Here is a 17920-nt window from a genome sequence, read left to right as displayed (position 1 = left end):
TTGTAGGCATTGTGGGATGGACTCCTACTATGCACTACACAGTTTTCTGTTTTCTCTCAAGTTGACTGTCCCATACCAAGGTTAGGTGGCTTCCTCTCTGCCAGTATCACCCTAGTTTCATAGGTCTGTTAAGAAAACTTAGGGAAAACTGAGCATACGTAAATACTGGCAGATGAAATCTGGAGAAGGAATTCATTCTGTGAAACAGCCTGTACGTTCTATAGTACTATTTCATAGTTTGTTTCACAGCCTGCGTGGCTCAGAAACCTGAGAAACCCGCTGGCTTTACTGATGAATGTTGCTGTTGAGTAATGCTGAACAACGTGACAAGAGGCTAACGGTTATTTCATGCAAATACTAAGCAGGCTGTTGCTGCTGCAGCCTGTGAAGTGGCACTGCTGGGCCACCTGAGCTGTTGTGCACACATGCGGCCTCTCAGAGCTGTCTGGCTGGGGCCAAGGGGGCAAAAGAACTAGATGTACAAAGCCCCATTGTAATGATCGCTTCATACTGGTGATCCCAAAGGCATCACATTTCTTGTGATCCTTCTCCTGCATTGCTTGAGGACACAAGAATTTTAAAAAATAAAATGACGTTTATGGGAAGAATAAAGTATTATATTGCCTGCAGCATGTTACTTTCTGGGCAGAGGACTCAGTTGGCCAGTCTTTGATTTTGCATGCATATAATTTTTATAACTTCCTTTGGGACTGAAACCTGTACACATATAGTGACAGAACTGGAGTTATCTGCCTTATTTGCTTTCTCCTGATTGAAATTAGTAGATTGCTTCTGAAAATAATGGCAAATAAAATGGATGAGTGATCCTAATATTGATAGGATAAAAGTGATGGTAGATAATGTGATAAAGAACTAATACACGGTGAAATGATATTACCTCACATTGGAGTCTGAAGAGTAATAACAAATACTACAAGAAGAGTAGGACAGGAACCACAGAAGAAATATCTGACTCAAATAGATACCTCTCCCCTTGCAGCCAAATGACCTTGGTTTTAATGGAGCAAGTCTCCAAAATTTATTGGTGATAATTCATGTCAAGTGGTGGAGGAGAGCTAGCCATTAGTGGGCAAGAAAGGCAGACAGCTTGTATTCAATTGTATTATGACAGCTGCAATTGTGCAAAGCATTCAATGTTTCTAAGAATCAAGCAAATGCATCTGTTTCCATGTCAGCATGAGGTGCTTTCCTGGTATCTAGACCTCAATATTGTTTTCCATCTGCATTGCTGTAAGAGAATGAGAAATGGGAGATTTTAGTAATATACTGAAACGTTTTTTTTGTCTTCCTCTTTTTGCCATCTGCCTAGCTGCTGGAGCAGGAACTATAACATGAATTACTGGTTAATCATCAGACTGCCCATTCTAATTGCCATTGGGGTGAGTATGGAGTGCATGCAGTTCTACATGATGTACTACAAAGAGTGGAAGTGCACATGGCTATTGTGCATGTCCAAAGGCTAATAACCATTGAGGGCATTGACATTTTCATTCAGAAATGAGATTTTATGAAACCAAATTGGTTTCTGTCACTTGAATTCTTGACTAGCATAACGTTTATTTCATGCTGTCTTCTTGTTTATTTATGGCAAATAGCATGTCACGTCAATACAGCTAAGTCCTCTGTATGGGGAAAGCTGCAGCAGGTAGCACAGGGAATCAGAAGGTAATATTCCAGATACTGGGCTCCAGAAGAGCACCAAATTGTGTGGCACTGTGGAGAAATGCCATGTTCTGCAGCCACAATACAGTGTTAGTCTCAGACCTCCAGACAGTGCAAACAGTGAGGGTCAGCCCCCACACCTTGACTGTATCTCACTCTGCAGAGATGTAAGCAAGCTCCTCTACTTGTTTTAGTGAACTGCCTGTATTTTCAAAGGTGACTTGTGCTTTATAGAGAATGCATTTTAGAGCTTAGCAAGAAGTTGAATTCTGTGGTAAATTCTTCAGCTACAGAAAAGCAGCATGCTTTGGGACCTAGAAATGCATACACAACCCAACGTAATGCTTATGCATACACATTTCTTGATGACTGTATAAATTCTTCTTTCATCTCTCTAGGTAAATTTCTTGATCTTTATCAGAGTTATATGCATCATCATCTCCAAGCTACAAGCTAATTTGATGTGCAAAACTGACATAAAATGCAGGTATGTTATTTGATGGTCTGACGCTTTTTACCTCTCAGAATAGAAGTAGACAAAGAGATAATTGGAAGGAAGTGGATTGACAAAGATGGTTAAAGATCACAGACCAATGCATAGATTGTGTTGCGTATTGCTATGACTGCTTGGGCAATTAGTCACCAGAGAAACCTCCTGGTGAAGCCAGGACAAGTGTTGCACCTGCATTATAGATAAACAGAAGGCTTGGTCTCTGAGCTCATCAGTTTACACTCTTTCACAGCACTGGAAGAATATTAAGTAAGCAGGTATTTTTTACATACTTGCAGCATATGCAAGTACTTATGTAATTTGGAAAAAAAAATAGAGAAATGAAGTCTTTAACTTCAGAGAAGATGATGAGGGGTTATTTTGAGTACCGCTGCTTGTTATTGCTGCCAGTTGTTATTGGGACAAACTTTCAATCTTGAATTTACTAGGCATATACATCATGTTTCAAGAGATATATCCACCGAAATGTTCAATTTTTATTTTGCAGTCTTTGCCCTGTTTCTGTGTTACTCCTGTTATTTTATCACCTTGATAAGATTCATAGTTGCATCATTCATGTCTACATTTCTGTATTGCAGTCTGAAAAATAGTATAAGAGAAACAAGTCTGCTATAGGGTAAATTAATGAGTGTGGAGCCATGTGCTGTGATGGCTGTTCAGTTACAGTTATTTGACTTTGCTAGACTTCTAAGGTAGACACAGCATGTATTTTTGTGTCTTCTTATCAGAGTATAGAGTTGTCTTGTATGTTGTGAAGCTACCTTCAGTGCTTTGTGAAATTTTGGAAATCCTTATGCATGGTTGAAGTTCAAAGCAGAGAAAAGGCCTCGTAATGTGCTGCGTGCTTTGCTTTCATTCATACTGAATATACATGACCTTTTCTTGCCAGGCTAAAATTTGCAGGATGTAGTGGGAGGTAAGCAGTTTTGCTGGCTTGGAGGCATTTAAAAGTCTGACCGTAAAATTACACGGTCAAGGAGAAGGCCCTTGCCCTCACGACTTCTGTAAGCAGAAGGAAGGTTTGATACAGCTGAGCCAGAAGTGCATGTTCATTCAGTTATTCGTGTTGTGTGTTCAAAAATCTGCTAATAAACAGAGAGGCTTTATCAAGAAAGAATTTACCCAGCATCAGAACCTTCTTTACTGATGAAGACTAAGGTAGATAGGTCTTGGTAGTCCTTCTTGTTGTTTGTTGGTTATGGTCAATTTGAGGAAGTCTTCTTTACCCATAGGAGTTCAGTTCGTTGTTAGGTCTCTGATGATAACAAGGCTAGTAGACAGAGATAGCTGTATGAGAATATTTAACCCTTCTTTTCTGCTCAGAGATACTGGAAAAGAGTGGAGGGAAGACGGAACTGCTACTGTGAAATTTATTCTCTTAAACAAGACCAGCATAGGTGCCTTAGAAAGTCACTAACTTAGCTGTAAAGAAGTCTTTTGCTTTCACACAAATTTTCCCATCTGCTCTCTTGTGTTGCCCATTCAGATGATGAACAGATAATGCTCGCTGATCAGCACAGCAGCAAATGCCTTTTTTCTGTGTTAGGACTGGAGTTGTGAGGAAACTTCTTTTTGCTCAGGTAAGGGATTTTCTTCAGGGAGATCTTAACTACCTAGGAAGCATTTTCATAGGACTTTTCATAGCTTTCTGTTTAAGATAGAGCTCTCCAAGTATCTCATCTAGACTAATTAGCATTCATTAAACAAACTAGGAGATTGCTGTACACCTATTCAACTCCCTTTCATTACCCAGGCAGTGCATCGAGAGCCAGTTCACTCAGCCACATGCTTCTGCCTCTGTCTCAGGTGGTGGTGAAGGAAAGCCTGCTTCATGAGACTTGCTGGTTAGCTGCTCTTGTAAGCAAGTTCCCTTCCCTCCTCCAGTGCAGTGGCATGCTTACATCCTCGAGAAATCTGCATTTCTGCTTGACTGTAAACTGTTTAATTTCAGTGGTTCCTTAGATATAGTATCCCTCAGTCCTTGCCTTGTGCATCAAGGACATTGGCAGGCTAGTGGATGAGCTGACAGGAGCCTAGTGCTTAGTGTGGAACAACTCCATCTAGGAATATGGGATGGGCATTCACTGGATAGGAAGTAACTTTGTGGAAGAACCAAGAATGCTGGAGGACAGTGGGCTGAACATGATTCAGCAGTGCGCCCTTGTGATGTTATAGGCTGACTGTATTACATTCGTAAGAGCATAGCCAGAAGATCAAGGGAAATGACAGATCCATTCCATTCAGCACTTACAAGACAACTTCTGGGGTCCGGGTTGGGACTCTGGTTCAAGAAAGTCATTGCATCCTGACCCCCTGTAATCCATGGATCTTACCTCAGTTTTTTCACCAGTGTAACTCAGGAGCTTGAGCAGGTGATGTGGAAGGAGTTGATGAGAACTAGGTTTATTCAGCCTGGAGAACAGAAGGCTAAGCAAGGACTGTATTGCAGTCTTCAGCTACCTAACGGTGATTATAGAGAAAATGGAGCTGGACTTCTTGTAGAGGTACATGGTGAAAGGACAAGGGGCACAAATTAGAGCAAGAGCGGTTACAGCTGTATGTCAGAGGTGAAAAAAATCATTGAGAGTGGTCTGATGCTGGAAAAGGGGTCCAGGAGAGATGTGGAGTATCTGACATGGAGATATTTAACATTTGGTGGGACACAGCCCTGAGCAAACCTGCTTTGAACTGGAATTGGGCAAGAGACTTCCAGAGATTCCTTCCAACTTGAATGTGATTCAGAATATCAGCTGAAAGCCCTAGAGTGCACAAGACTTTCTAAGTACTGGCAGCCCTGCCAGTCAAGTGATTCTTTATCCACCAAAGTGTCCCATGACAGATTGTCAGGAGATACTGGTAGCGTTGACTGGTTCTGTGGCCCAGGGTAGTACTGTAAGCTCCCCTGTGAGGTTCAGGCATCTTCCATTATCCTGTTGAGTGGCTTAGCATATGTCTATCAAAAGAGAGTTAAGGACTATTCTTGTGAATGGTTTCCTGTAGTTGTTACCCTGAGCACTGCTTTCCCTCTCACAGGCAAAAAACATTTCATTTTAGATTGGTGTCTTTTTTTTTTTTAGCTAGCTGTGTCTTTGAACTTGCTGTTTAAATCGCAGAATCATCAGTCACTTTAAGACAGCTTAACTGATCTTTTGAAGTGTTATGCAGTTACAGTTAGTCACAGTATTTTGAAGATTTAACACACCATGGAGGTGGGAAGGAACAAGTACTCCTCCATTTGCCAAGGTATTTTTAAAAGATTCCAGTCACTAGTAGGCTGTTTCTTTCAAGTTATTAACAAGGTAACAAGGGAAGTTTTGATTATATTTCCCATTTACAAGTGGGGAAAAGTGTACATAAGGAAACACCTTGGGGTACAAGAAAGCATGTGACCTGCTCCTAAATTTGGAAGGCTTTCTAGGCAAAAGACAGCCAGGAGCTAAATAAATAGCACTGCTGACAGCAGCAGTGATATGTAGTGGAGTGGCACTTGGAGCATGCTGAAACATACTATCGTTACTTTTGAGGTTACTTTTTCTTTTTTTTGTTCACATTGTGTCAGAAGCAGCCCAATAAGCTATTCAGTGGCATTTTTTTTTTCTTTCTTTGTGATCTTAGGCTGGCCAAGTCTACCTTGACATTAATCCCACTGCTGGGGACCCATGAGGTCATCTTTGCCTTCATTACCGATGAACATGCCAGAGGGATGCTGCGCTTTGTGAAGCTTTTTACTGAGCTCTCCTTCGCATCTTTCCAGGTAGCATTCACACCATGCGCATGTGGGTATTTTGTAACTGCTATTTGGTGACCTGCTCGCGGTCTCATTCCTGTTCATAGTATTTCTCAATTTAGCACTGGATTGGATATTGCAGGTTTATGACAGTGGAAGGGAAAATATGATAAGTCAATTTTAATAGTTTAGATGTTAATGTCACTCTGTTTTCAATAAGTCTTACATTTCCCACAGTAAACTGGTATTCCCATCCATGTATTAATCTCTGCTCCCTGTGGGACGCCTCAAGGCAATAATGACATTGTCTGTGATTTCCTGTAATTGCATAACAGTATTGCTGAAAGCAAATTTTGTGCCTTCTCTCGTGTTTTTGATACTCTTGAAAATCTATGCTGTAAGAAGTAGTTGTCTACCGCTGAAACTGCATGTGAGGCAAATGTAGATTTACTGTGATTTTTATTTATCTGCTGCCTTAGGTAAAGCCATTTTTAAAATAATCTCCTTGTCTAAGGGAATCATTATTCTTCTAGTTTACATGCTCATGTAACTTATTTTTCCTAAGGTCAAGTGCTTTGAGACATAGTTTGATCAAAATTCTCTGCCATCAGGGCTGACAGAGACCACCGTTTGTCTTCATCTTTCATTCTTGTTTTTCTCTTACCATGGAACACGCCAGTGTGGAGCTCAGTCGTCTGCAGCTTTGCTTGACAAAGCAGGAGAACTGCTCTGCTCACTTGTCTTCTGTTTTTTGTTGATTTCAGGGGCTGATGGTTGCAATTCTCTACTGTTTCATCAATAATGAGGTAAGAGAGACACTAGGAGTTGTTCCAACTTGCATTATCAGCAGCCACTGCAGAAAAAGGAAATTGAAAATGGTTTTGAATTGCTAAATGGTCTTGAACTTCTGAAAGTCTATTGAAGACTTTTTTTTTTAATCTACTCTTTCTACAGATCATCCTCTGTACAGCTACACAGGATAACTCTTCAGATAATTCTTGTTGAAAGGAATCCAGGCGGTGTACTTTTGGAGTATTATTTGTAGGCATGAAATCTTGCAAGTTTTCTTGCTTATAATTGTACAGTTTTCACTGATTGAACTTTCATTTTATTGAGAATGATAGCTGCTCCTCTTAATCTATCCCAAAATGTTTCTAATGTGCTTGCTTTAATTATCATGGAAGTAGAGCCCTTTTTATTCTAGAACTCGGAGCAGCTCACTGGTGAGATTGTAGAGTATTTGTGGCTAATATCTGTACAGTTTAGTTTAGTCTGGTTTCCCTGCATCCCTGCTACTGAAAATATCATCACTCTCTTATTAAAATATAGCACTGAACTTCAAGGAGTAGTGAGTTCTACTAAGAGCTCAGAACTCAGAGCTTTGAGCTAACTTGAATACAAGTACCATCTCCTAGGGCTTCTGCTGAACTCCAAACCTGTTAGGGGAGAGTATTGTTCTGTTTCTGTACTGTAGAAACCTCTCTTGTTACCTTCTAAGTGATCATTATTATTCATTCAAGTTTGCAAGGGAAGCAAAAGCACTAATAATTTGGCAGCACATTATTAAGTCTAATGCAAGTCAATGTGTTTTGCATTAGTGCTAAGTCTACTTTTAAATATGACACAGTAATCCAAGATCATCTATTGAGAGATAGACCTCATCAAGGAATTGAAACCAGTGGAAAAAATGTTCTAATTATGTCATTATAGCTAGGCTGGAGTTAACAAAAAGCAGCAGGCCTGCTGAATTAAGCCCTGCAGGACACTGTTCACTTTTGTAGCTGTGGGTAAGATTATGTTTAAGTGAATGTGTTAATTGCACCACTTATGAAAGCTAGAGGTGGGTAGCAGCAGGCTTTGCTCAAGCATGAATTGGAAAATACTTGTTTAAAATCCTTTGTACAGCTTTACAGGTGTAAATCCTGAAATGAAGCACCATCTGCTGCTGTGTCATTTATTTTGATTCACTTAGGCCTCTGCTCACTCAACCCCTGTGCAGCTGCAGCCAGGCCTCTAGTGACTAATATCCAGTAGTTTCCTCCATGTGATACAAGGACAAAGTTACGTTCATTATAAAACCTGAATAAAGAGTCACTTCTTTTGACAGAACTTTCTGTGACATCTCATGTTGTTACAGCTCTCTTGCCTTTGTAATGTAATGCCCAGTGTCTAATCCTAGTATATTCAGTTTCACAGAAATCTGACAGACAGTCTAGGTTGAATTACTGAACTTGTTCCAATGCTCGTTAAAAGAAGGGAATTTTGTCAAGTTCATTCAACAACATACTTAAAATGAATCCATGTAAAGACTTCGATTATGTCAAGTCTCTTCTATTTCTTTATTAAACTCTATGATAAATTCTTGGTTTTTGAACTGCTTTTCTTCTGACAGAGTGTGCCTGAAACCTATCCTTGTATGCAGTATGGTCTATATTTTTTGTCTGTGACTCAGTGACTCCTTTTCTTTTACCTTAACCATACTTCTTAGTGTTTTTTGCAACTGTTGGTGCCAGATCAAGGATAGAAATAAAGGCAGAAGTTATATTAGTTCCTTTCGTAGTATCTACTTATAGAAGAACATTAAAATATGTTTGTATTTCAGTCACATTTCACCTGAAATAATTGCTCTGAAGGAAATTGCAGGGTCTCATCAGAGTGGCTGTTAGCACCAGTTTTCTTTGAAAACTGGGCTGGGTTTAATGTGATCCATTTTTCCGCAGTGTTACCTTCTGTAAGAAATATTCTAACCAGAGAGATGCTGCCTTTTTCCATCAGAATTAGTTTATGCTAATTGCTTTCTGTATAGTTTTGCCTCTCTCTTTTTGCCTCCTTCCTATCTCTGTGTATGTACACTTCTGCCTCTTGCGCCTTAAAAGGATCTATCCTAACTCCAGGATTCCTAGCTTTTTTGTTTTTTAAATTACTGCTCAATCTTCTTCTTCTCTTTTTTTTTTTTTTTTTTTTCCACTAAGTATTCTCTATACAGGCTATTTATTGAACTGCTCCACCACCTCCGTTCTATGTCATTTCAGGTCTACATTCCTTTCACTGTGATTGAATGACATGGTTTTTGCCAAAGTTTAACTTCTCCATGATCAGATTCCAGACTCATTGCCACATTCTCAATACCCTTGCCTGTGAGCTGCATTAGGCTCAGTCAGCTGTTCTCTGTCAGATAACTTCTCTATCTTTAACCTCCATTACCATCTTTTCCAGGTTCTATGTACTTCTTACCTTTGTCTATGAAAATTTTCTTCTTCCTCTTTTTTATGGGAACTTTGTTCTTGGCTCCCTTCTCCCTGTACAGCCTATTTATGAGGAGTCTCATCCATACATGGAAGCTGATATGCTAATTATTTTGCTGAATGATCTGTACATCAACTTCTGTGCTCAAGATCTACAAAATAAATCTTGAACTATACTTTCAGTCATGTCTTCATAGCCATCTAGGCAAAAAAAAAAATTAATTCAGTGCTGAAAGCAGAGTTGCTCTTTACCCTTTTCCTTAACATTTGGAGAGAAAACTTAATATTCTGTCATCCCGATCTGATTTGGTCTTTTGTTCAGTTCTTCCCATTCGCTTCATCTCAGTCTTGCAAGCTATTTGTATCATAGCTCTAGGATACCGCCTGTCATGTCCAGACAGAATGAAGACATTTCATCCCTCTGCCTGATTCTAAATACCTGCTTCTATTGCTCATTGACTTATTCTGTCAGTAAGTGCATTCATGCTCTCTTTCAGGATCTTCCTGTCAGTATCTAAAACTGCTTATTCCCAGTGCTACCTATCAAAACAGCTGTTTTCCATTCCCACAAAAGTTACCAAATACAGGAGTGATAGTATGATCCATTCTTATTCTGCAGACAGTATTGTCCTTGTATTTCACTGTTTCATTTTCTGTCTTTATCAAGCTGTTCTTATATGGCAAAGTATCTCAGACATGCTGTCTTTTTCCTTGTGTCTTCGTGTGCCTTTTGACACAACAACCACCCACCATAATCATAGTAAAATACAGTACGTTATCATAGCACCTTTCCTTGTGTCCCATTTCATTGTGATACCAGAGGGACAGATTCCGCAGTCAATAACACAGAAATGCAGTTGGCTCTCCTGTGCTTGTGCCAGGACAGTACTTGGTACAAGGGCTGTAGCTCTGAGTTGACAAGCAATGCTAGAGGTAACTACTACAGGAAGACAGTTGGCTGTGTATACTTTCTCCTTTTTTAGGGTTTCTTCCCAGGTTCAGTATTTGAAAATAAACAAGTAGAGAAGAAAAATAAAAAGTAGCTGGTTCCCTGGGAAGTTTCCTTCAGAGAATGAAGGTTTCAGCAGCTTGGATGGGATAACAGGCCTGTGCTGGAACTGCCATTGACCTATTTAGTCTCTTAGTGGTCAGTACCAGACCCTAAGAGGAAATAAAAAGGAACTCTCCAGAGAAGGCTCACTTAAGTAACCTACCGTACTGCACTTACTTCCAGGCAGAAGTACACACCCTAATGAGTTCATCATTCTAGTTGCTCTCCTGCCTTTTTCTAAATAGAGTAAAAAAGGTTCAATTTTATGTCCTCTTCCTTACGTGTTAAAAGCTAATGGAAGTTCTTACTTCAGTCAAGTGGCAAGAACTTTGCCCATGGAACAGGTAGACTCAAAATTCTGTTCTTGCTTGAGAAAAACAAAAACTCCAAAGCATGACACAGTTTCAAAACCCTTGGTAAACTCCCAAATGGATACAGCAGTTAAACAGTTCAACCCGGAACCTGTGACTGGATATAAAGTGTGTATTACAACTTTTTAAAAAATAATGGTATCTGCAAAGAGATACTTTAATTGTTATCTAAAAGGGGGAAAGAAAGTATAGTTTTTAATATGCTAGTTCGTTGATGCATCAGTTCTGAATAAATATTTTTTGCATGGAATTAGAAAAGTAAATATTCCACAAACAGAAATAAGCCAATACTGTTTAAGTGAAATCAGAAACAAAACTTTAAGAACACCTGAGGTGACAGTACTGAGCAAGAAGTCAATCTTTTCAGTCATTTCATGGCTGAAAAGTAAAACCAACTTAATTGTTAACAGTGGTAGGGCATGGAGTATATTCTGTATTGCAGATGAATGCTATTTAGAATAAAATACTGAAAAATTCCTGGTGCGCTGTGGCATAGAAGAGCTTTCTTTATACGAGTGAAAGGGAATACTGTCATTATTCTAAATATGAAATACCCTATGATAGACTAATGAGGTAATTAGATAATTTGAAGCAATAATATTGCAGGTTTAGAGCATTGCCAGCTTTCCTCGGTAGTGTGGTATGTTTATTTTTAACTTGCCCTTTTCTAACACAATCATTTAAAGATCTGATTACTTCTACATTCATTCTTCTCGTTTTCTTGTTTTGCTTCTGTTAGGTTCAGATGGAGTTCCGGAAAAGTTGGGAGCGCTGGAGACTGGAACATTTGTATGTCCAGAGAGACAGCAGCATGAAACCTCTGAAGTGTCCAGCCAACAGCATCAGCAGTGGAGGCACAGTAGGCAGTAGTGTTTACGCTGCCACTTGCCAGGCTACATTCAGCTAAGATTTCTGCAGGTGAATCAGATTGAGAACAATGAACTGTGTAATATACCTGAAAACCCTTAAATACCCAAGCAAGTGGCTTAAGTGTGTCATCTCCAGCAAGAAACTTGAGTATGTGCTGCTCATTGCCTGCAGGCTATTGGACAAAGGTTTCTGGGGAGAGCAATCTGCTAATGTAATCAACACATCAGAGCAAAAATTGATCATGTCTAAAGTAAGTTAAAAGTTTCTTCCTATTTGCACACAAGGCCTCCAGGTGTCCAAAACTTAGCATAGCATTGATCCAGTCTGAAACCACAGGGTAAATGGCTTATTATTGTTGAGTGGGCGAGCTGAGTGATCGACTGATTAAATTACAAGGAAACAGAATATGAGTATTGACAAAAAACGCATCTTGACTTTTATGAGGATAGGGTATAGGGTAAGGTGCTATCACATTTTAGAAAAAAACTTGTTGGGACGCAGCATGGGCTTCAGGGAGTTTTGGAGTTCAGTTTTGGAGAAACTTTCCAAATCTAAAGTTCAGAATATGTTTACTTGTTTACCAGAAAGGTGAAGATCAGTATCTTGAAGGTCTGTAACTGCAGCAGGTAGCATGGTGTATATTCCTGAATGCTCTTTTTTAGGCTTTGCTTGAAAGAAACAAACCAAAACAGTACTATCTGTTAGGGGACCTATTCTGATATTAATAGGTGTGTGTCATCTCTATTGACAACGATGGAAATATCCTCCGAATGCAGAGCCCTTCTGCTTTTATACGGTACTCTGCCTCTCCAGTCGATGGATAGGTATGAACATGGACAGGATAATGACTTTAGCTTCAAAATATTTTTGTTCAAAGCTATACTCTGCTTCCTGTGGGTGCAAACACAAAGAAGTCAGCCTGCAGTTACAGTTGGTCTTACCAGACTTCACTGACTTGGAAGAGATTCGGTTTTTCACAGTGTGGGCTCACTTTTGTCTCTTCTCTAGCCTTGCCTGTTTTCTCCAGGCACCTGAGATACACGCAGGCGTTCTACTCAGGGTAGCGGAAGGCTGAACTGTCAGCACGGAGGACAGCTCCCGGCTGCCGCCCCGGGCCTAGGCTGCCCACCTGCTCCAGGGCCTGCCCTCGGCTGGGTTCAAAAAACACCCCACACCACTGCATCCTCAGCTCAACGGGCTTTTGTTTGTTTGTTTAAACCTGCAAGGGCTCTTGTAGAGAATGCATCTACGCTGCTAATTATGTTACCCTTGCTGATGTTTACAAGAGTTGCTGGGGAAAACAAAATGAGGTACTCTTACAAGCAGACCTTGGTCCGTTGCATCACTTAATAGCAAGTGTTACGTGTCTTTACTCAGCTTAGATATTCACCCTCCCTTTACTGCTGAGACAAGGTGCCAAAGACAAGGTCTGAGAATATTCCTGCCCATTGCCTTCTTGTAATGAGTGGCTTCCGTAGCCTAGCAGTTTAGACTGCTCAGCAGAGATAAAATATTTTCAAGTCTCTCTTTGTACCTGAATCCACATCCCTTATTGCCAAGAAAGGGAGCTGGATATAATTCAGCATCTTTCCTACCTGAAGCTAGATTGCTTTGCATGGAATAATTTAATCATTGCATTAGAATTCAAATTGCCAACAGGTTGGATTAGTTTTGTAATCAGCAGATTAGAATTAAATTAGAGGAGATGGGTTACCTTCTTCTGCCGTAATGCTTATAATTGAGCTCCAGGGAAAAGTCAAGACACATTTGTAGAAATCCACCACAGTACTCAGGCTGGCTTGCATATGCCTAGCATACTGGCTTCTACACAGGTTATTCCCAGGCTGTGCCTTTGTAACATCGGTTGCAGAGCTGACCTTGAATGAAGCACCTCAGGCTCTTCTGTAAATTTAATACCTAGTTTCTACATTGCGTCACCCTTAATACAATATCTGACTACTACATAGGTGTGTTAGTCGCTGTTCTGAAACGTAATTATTTAGCTTTTTGTATGCAGAGTATACATGATCTTTCCATTTAGCATCTATATTTAAGTGCTTTGTATAGGAAAAGTAGCAACATGAGAATCACTGGTAGGTGAAAAGGTACCAGCTACAGGTGAAATCTTTATCTATATGATAACACACACTGGAGGGAATAATTTCATTCATTAATATTCAAGATGGGTACTAATTTTCCAGGGCCCTGCTTGATTGTGTGCAAACCCAGAAAAAAAAAGTTTCTGCTACTTGTGCAACTGTTAGCAAAATTCGTTCTACTATGGCAATAGGAAACTATAGATGTGCTGTAACACACTATTATGCTGGAAAAAATATACATAATGAAGGAGGATAGACATAGGAGTAGATAGTGATGTCCTTACGTGTGTGTTAAGAAATCCGTACTTAGTTGCTGTCACAAAACTTCCTTCAAAAGTTTGATGTGCTTTTGAGCCTAGAGGCTCTTTTTGCCCCTCCCAGTCACTTCAGAGCTGGGGGCTTTGGGTCCATAGGAATAGCTGCAGCACCAGTTGTCAAATTTGCCTTTTTAAGTTCTGGCTTGTTAGAATCCAAGTGAAGAAAACAACCAAGAGCATGATGATCTCAGACAAGCAGTTTTGGTGTGTTGTTCTTCCTCTCCATTAAGCACTCGCTTCTTTATCTCCTTTAAGAACTGATAAAACTAAGTGAAGGGAATTGCCATCAAAGCAGAATTACAGTATTTTGAGAAATGCTTTAAGGCCTGAAAAATGATTTCTACAGTATCTACTTCAGTAAAATCTTTTACAAGCCTTTGTTGTTATTCTTGCCATCTCTACTTCAGAATTTATATCGTGCATTTATTTGAGTAGCATGAAATAAGTAAAGCAACAGAAAGCACTGGAACATGAACTGCATGAATTTTTATTTCTTGTGCCTTTCAGCTTCATTCTCATTTAGCGTAGTAACTCGTTTCATAAAGTATTAAATAGAACAGTCTACAAATTCACCCCGATATTATGTAACTAGAGTTTAAAGCAAATTAAGCCTTTATTTCCATCATTGCTGCTATAAAGTTGTCATTTCATGGATGTTACCTTAATATTTATTTGCATGTCTTTCCTTGTTCTAAAAAACACCCACAGGATCTGTGAAAGATGTCAAATTATCAGCTCCCCATAAACATGTTTATTTTGTTCCCTGTGAATAAACTTTCAACTCACTCACGAAATGCTCTCACTTACTAGTGTACTTACCTTTCCCTAAAATATCAGACAACTGTTTGTTACTCCATCATTAGCAGAACACTTCCTAAGATTGTGGAGACTCCTAATTCATGATTCTTCCATGGAAGAAAGATTAATATCTGTACCTCTGTGTCCACTACAAAGTGCTCTGAACCTGCAGAGGCTTCGTTAAATGAAAAACAAAATGGAGCATATTATCCATATAGAGTTAGGCAAAATCAGTAAAAAAAAAAAAAAAAAAAAAAGCGAGAACTCTGCTGTTTTCTACATATCAGCCAGAGAATGGTGAAAGATGTGAAAGAAACTCTGTGGTTGGCTTTATGTAACATACAGAATTTATACAACAGAGCAATACTAGAAGCTAAGACGGTGCTGCAGAGAGATACTGAAAGATGCTTAGCAGCATTACAACGTATGACTTGTGCTCTAACCTGTTATTCTCTCCAGTCCAGTTAAAGCTTCCTTTTGTTTATCCAACAAAGGATGGAACCTGTGGTAACTATAAATCACTGCTAAAGCAGAAAAGGCCTAATGAAGCAGGATTTGAAAGATCAAGATTGTGATTTTTGTTCTTAACAAGATGGGTGTAAACTCAACCAGCTGCTCTTCACCACAACTTAATATCAGTGGTTTCTTTTCCTACAATCATTTATATATTAGAAACACCAGTGGATCATAAAAAAAAAAAAAAAAGTGGTTCATGAACAAAAGTGCACCTGGCAGTAGGTGGGAAGATGGTGAGAGGCATCACCAGCTGTCTGGTGGTAAAAAAGGACCGAGTCCAGCCACAGGACAAGTCCTCTGCTAAGAGCTTCTTGCAGTTCTACATTTGCTGCATAATGACGCTAAGTTATTTTTCCAAACTGATGGTTAAAACCACACGTGTCACCTGTCAGGAATAATAACGGATATTTTCGCCTCACGCTGCAGACGGTAAATGCTGTGAAATGAAGCGAACAGGAAACCTGCACCGAAGAAGTTTGGTGTACTGTATGAAACACGAGAGTGACCAGAAGCAGCAGCTGGCTTCACTTGTACTGCCTCGTGCCTTGTCTTGGTTCTAGACAGAGCCGGGAAGAAAAGCAGCGGGGCACTCTACTAAAGGTGCAGTCAAACACCGGCCTCCTGTGGTAAGCAGAAAGTCACCGACAAGTTGATGGCGCTTTGCTACGGCTTTATTCGGAGCGGCGGGGAAGGAGTAAGGCACGAGCGGCGTAGCGCCGGGTACAGCCGCGCTCCCTCCTCCCCAGCACTGCCCCAGGTCCGCTACCTCCCGGCTGCGGGCCGGTAATGCAGCTCCCGCTCCAGCTGCTCGGCCGTCAGCGTCCCGGCGATGGCGGCGCAGCCGGGGTTGAACACGGAGTAGGCGCTCAGCTCGCCCTGCCGCCGCTCGGCGGGGCCGCGGGTGCCGGCGTACATCCAGTAGATGAGGGACAGGACGAAGAAGGGCAGCCCCAGCTCCAGCTCGGCGAACAGCGCCAGCAGCACGGCCCACAGCAGCACCTTCAGCAGCAGCGGCCGCGCCCACAGCGGCGCCGGCGCCCGCGCCCCTCCGGGACGGGCCTGAGGAGGCAGCAGCGAGACGTGCCGTCGTCGGACATCGGCCCGGCCGTCGCCGCCCTGCCCCGGCCCGCCCCGCGCGGCGCTCACCTGCCCGCCGCCATCCGGGCTCTCAGCGGGCTCCGGAGCAGCGGCCTTTCCCGGGGGCTCCGCGGGGCGCAGATGGACGGCGGCGGCGCTGCCGCGGGCGGCCCGGAACAGGGCCAAGCGCCGCTCCACGGCGGACATGGCCGAGCCGCGCCTGCGCGAGGGCGGGGCAAGGGCCGCGCCGCGCCTGTGACGCCTCGTCTGGTGGGCGGGGCTGATTATGGCCACGCCCCCGGCGGCGGTTGCAGGGAAGGGCGCCGCCCTGCGGGCCGGCCCGGGGCTGGTGGTGGACGGACGGAGGAGGTTCCTCCGGATGCGAAAGCTGAATTTCGGAGGTTATAGGCCTCAACACAGAGTACCACGCACAACCAGCTACTTCCACCTTGCCTTTCCAGAAGGGGTATCAGAGCCTGCCCTGTAGCTTTGGAAAAAATCTGGAAGGCTTTTTCTTTTTTCTTCTTTTTCTCCCTCTGCTCTACCTCTCCCTCTCCTCTCTGTTTTCCCCCATGATTAAACCTTAAGAATAAATGTCAACACCAAAATGAAAAAGAAAGGGAAAGAGTAAACCATGAAACGACCAAAGCACACAAAGGGAGAATGAGATGTTAGCAGCTGAGGTGACTGCAGCGTTGTGTTGATGCTTGAACAGCTTAAAGGACAGCCCTGATCCACACAAGAAGGGATGACACAGCAGGTCCATGAGTTGGGCACTGGATGCAGACCCCATTCATTTATTTCTGCTGCTCTTGGGGCTGAGAAGCACTGGGGCTGTCCTGGCCTCTCCTCTCTCTCTTCTGGCCATGGAGAAACACATCACAGCCAGGCAGGCAGGGCCCCACAGAAGCAGCCCTCAGGCCTTGCTGTGGCAATGAGGTGACACATCCAGGCCAGTCCATTCCACACTCTCTTTAACCAAAAAAATTAAACTCAGGAAAAGCCACTGTCACATCATCTTTCAGCTGTCACTACAACTGAGAAATAGAAATTTATTTGCAGGAGCTGGCTCTTAGCCGCTAGAGTAAAATATTTGTCACTATCTAGCAATAATAGTTAGCAATGAAACATTTCGTCCTGCAGTGCTGTTTCCAGTTACTTATTGCTTTCTCAGAAGTGACCTTTAGGGCTGAATATCTCATGCATGTGTCAGCCTAGAAGTAAATATGAGAAGCCTAATAAAAAACAATTTGGGTGTTCTTAAGTTATCTTAATGTGGAAAAAATTGTGTTTTTTTTTGCCAGTTAAATCATTTTTCAAATGCCTATTTTGTGCTTGGTTACAAAACAACTTTCTTTCAACCTTCAGACTTTGCAAAAAGCGCCACAGTGAATGACATTTTTCTCTTTACTTGTGGAAATTTGATTTTGAAATCACAGTCCAAAATGTTTTAAGATATCCTGCGCAGGATATTATTTGACTTTACTTTTTTTTCCCTCTTGCTCTACTGTTCATGAAAACAATACCTCCAAGACGTGATGGGTAATTCCAGCATTTATCCCCTCTATGTCTCCACAGTGAAACCGATACTTACAGCTATCTTTAATGCCATCTTTGCCAGCCACATCCAGTGATTCACATGTTATCAAATTTTA

At 41.6% G+C, this 17920-nt stretch overlaps 2 protein-coding genes across 2 annotated transcripts in view; one reads left to right on the top strand and one right to left on the bottom strand.

The window, feature by feature from the left end:
• The window catches only part of GLP1R (glucagon like peptide 1 receptor), an 85147-nt gene extending 70916 nt beyond the window's left edge, over nucleotides 1-14231 (top strand). Inside the window, exons 9-13 of the mRNA XM_021391557.1 lie at nucleotides 1331-1400; nucleotides 2082-2170; nucleotides 5810-5948; nucleotides 6686-6727; nucleotides 11328-14231. Of these exons, the coding sequence (XP_021247232.1) occupies nucleotides 1331-1400; nucleotides 2082-2170; nucleotides 5810-5948; nucleotides 6686-6727; nucleotides 11328-11495 (508 nt within the window). The 3' untranslated portion in view covers nucleotides 11496-14231. The remainder of the gene's footprint in view (nucleotides 1-1330; nucleotides 1401-2081; nucleotides 2171-5809; nucleotides 5949-6685; nucleotides 6728-11327) is intronic.
• On the bottom strand, nucleotides 14346-16525 carry SAYSD1 (SAYSVFN motif domain containing 1). Its single transcript, XM_021391558.1, has 3 exons — nucleotides 16335-16525; nucleotides 15955-16247; nucleotides 14346-15809 (listed from the first exon to the last, which is right to left on the bottom strand). The coding sequence occupies exons 1-3, from the start codon at nucleotides 16470-16472 to the stop codon at nucleotides 15713-15715; spliced, it is 528 nt and encodes a 175-aa protein (XP_021247233.1). The 5' UTR covers nucleotides 16473-16525; the 3' UTR covers nucleotides 14346-15712.

The sequence above is a fragment of the Numida meleagris genome, chromosome 3 (genome assembly GCF_002078875.1).
Source record: "Numida meleagris isolate 19003 breed g44 Domestic line chromosome 3, NumMel1.0, whole genome shotgun sequence".
Classification (NCBI taxonomy): Eukaryota; Metazoa; Chordata; class Aves; order Galliformes; family Numididae; genus Numida; species Numida meleagris.
This window is presented reverse-complemented; position numbering and strand designations above follow the sequence as displayed.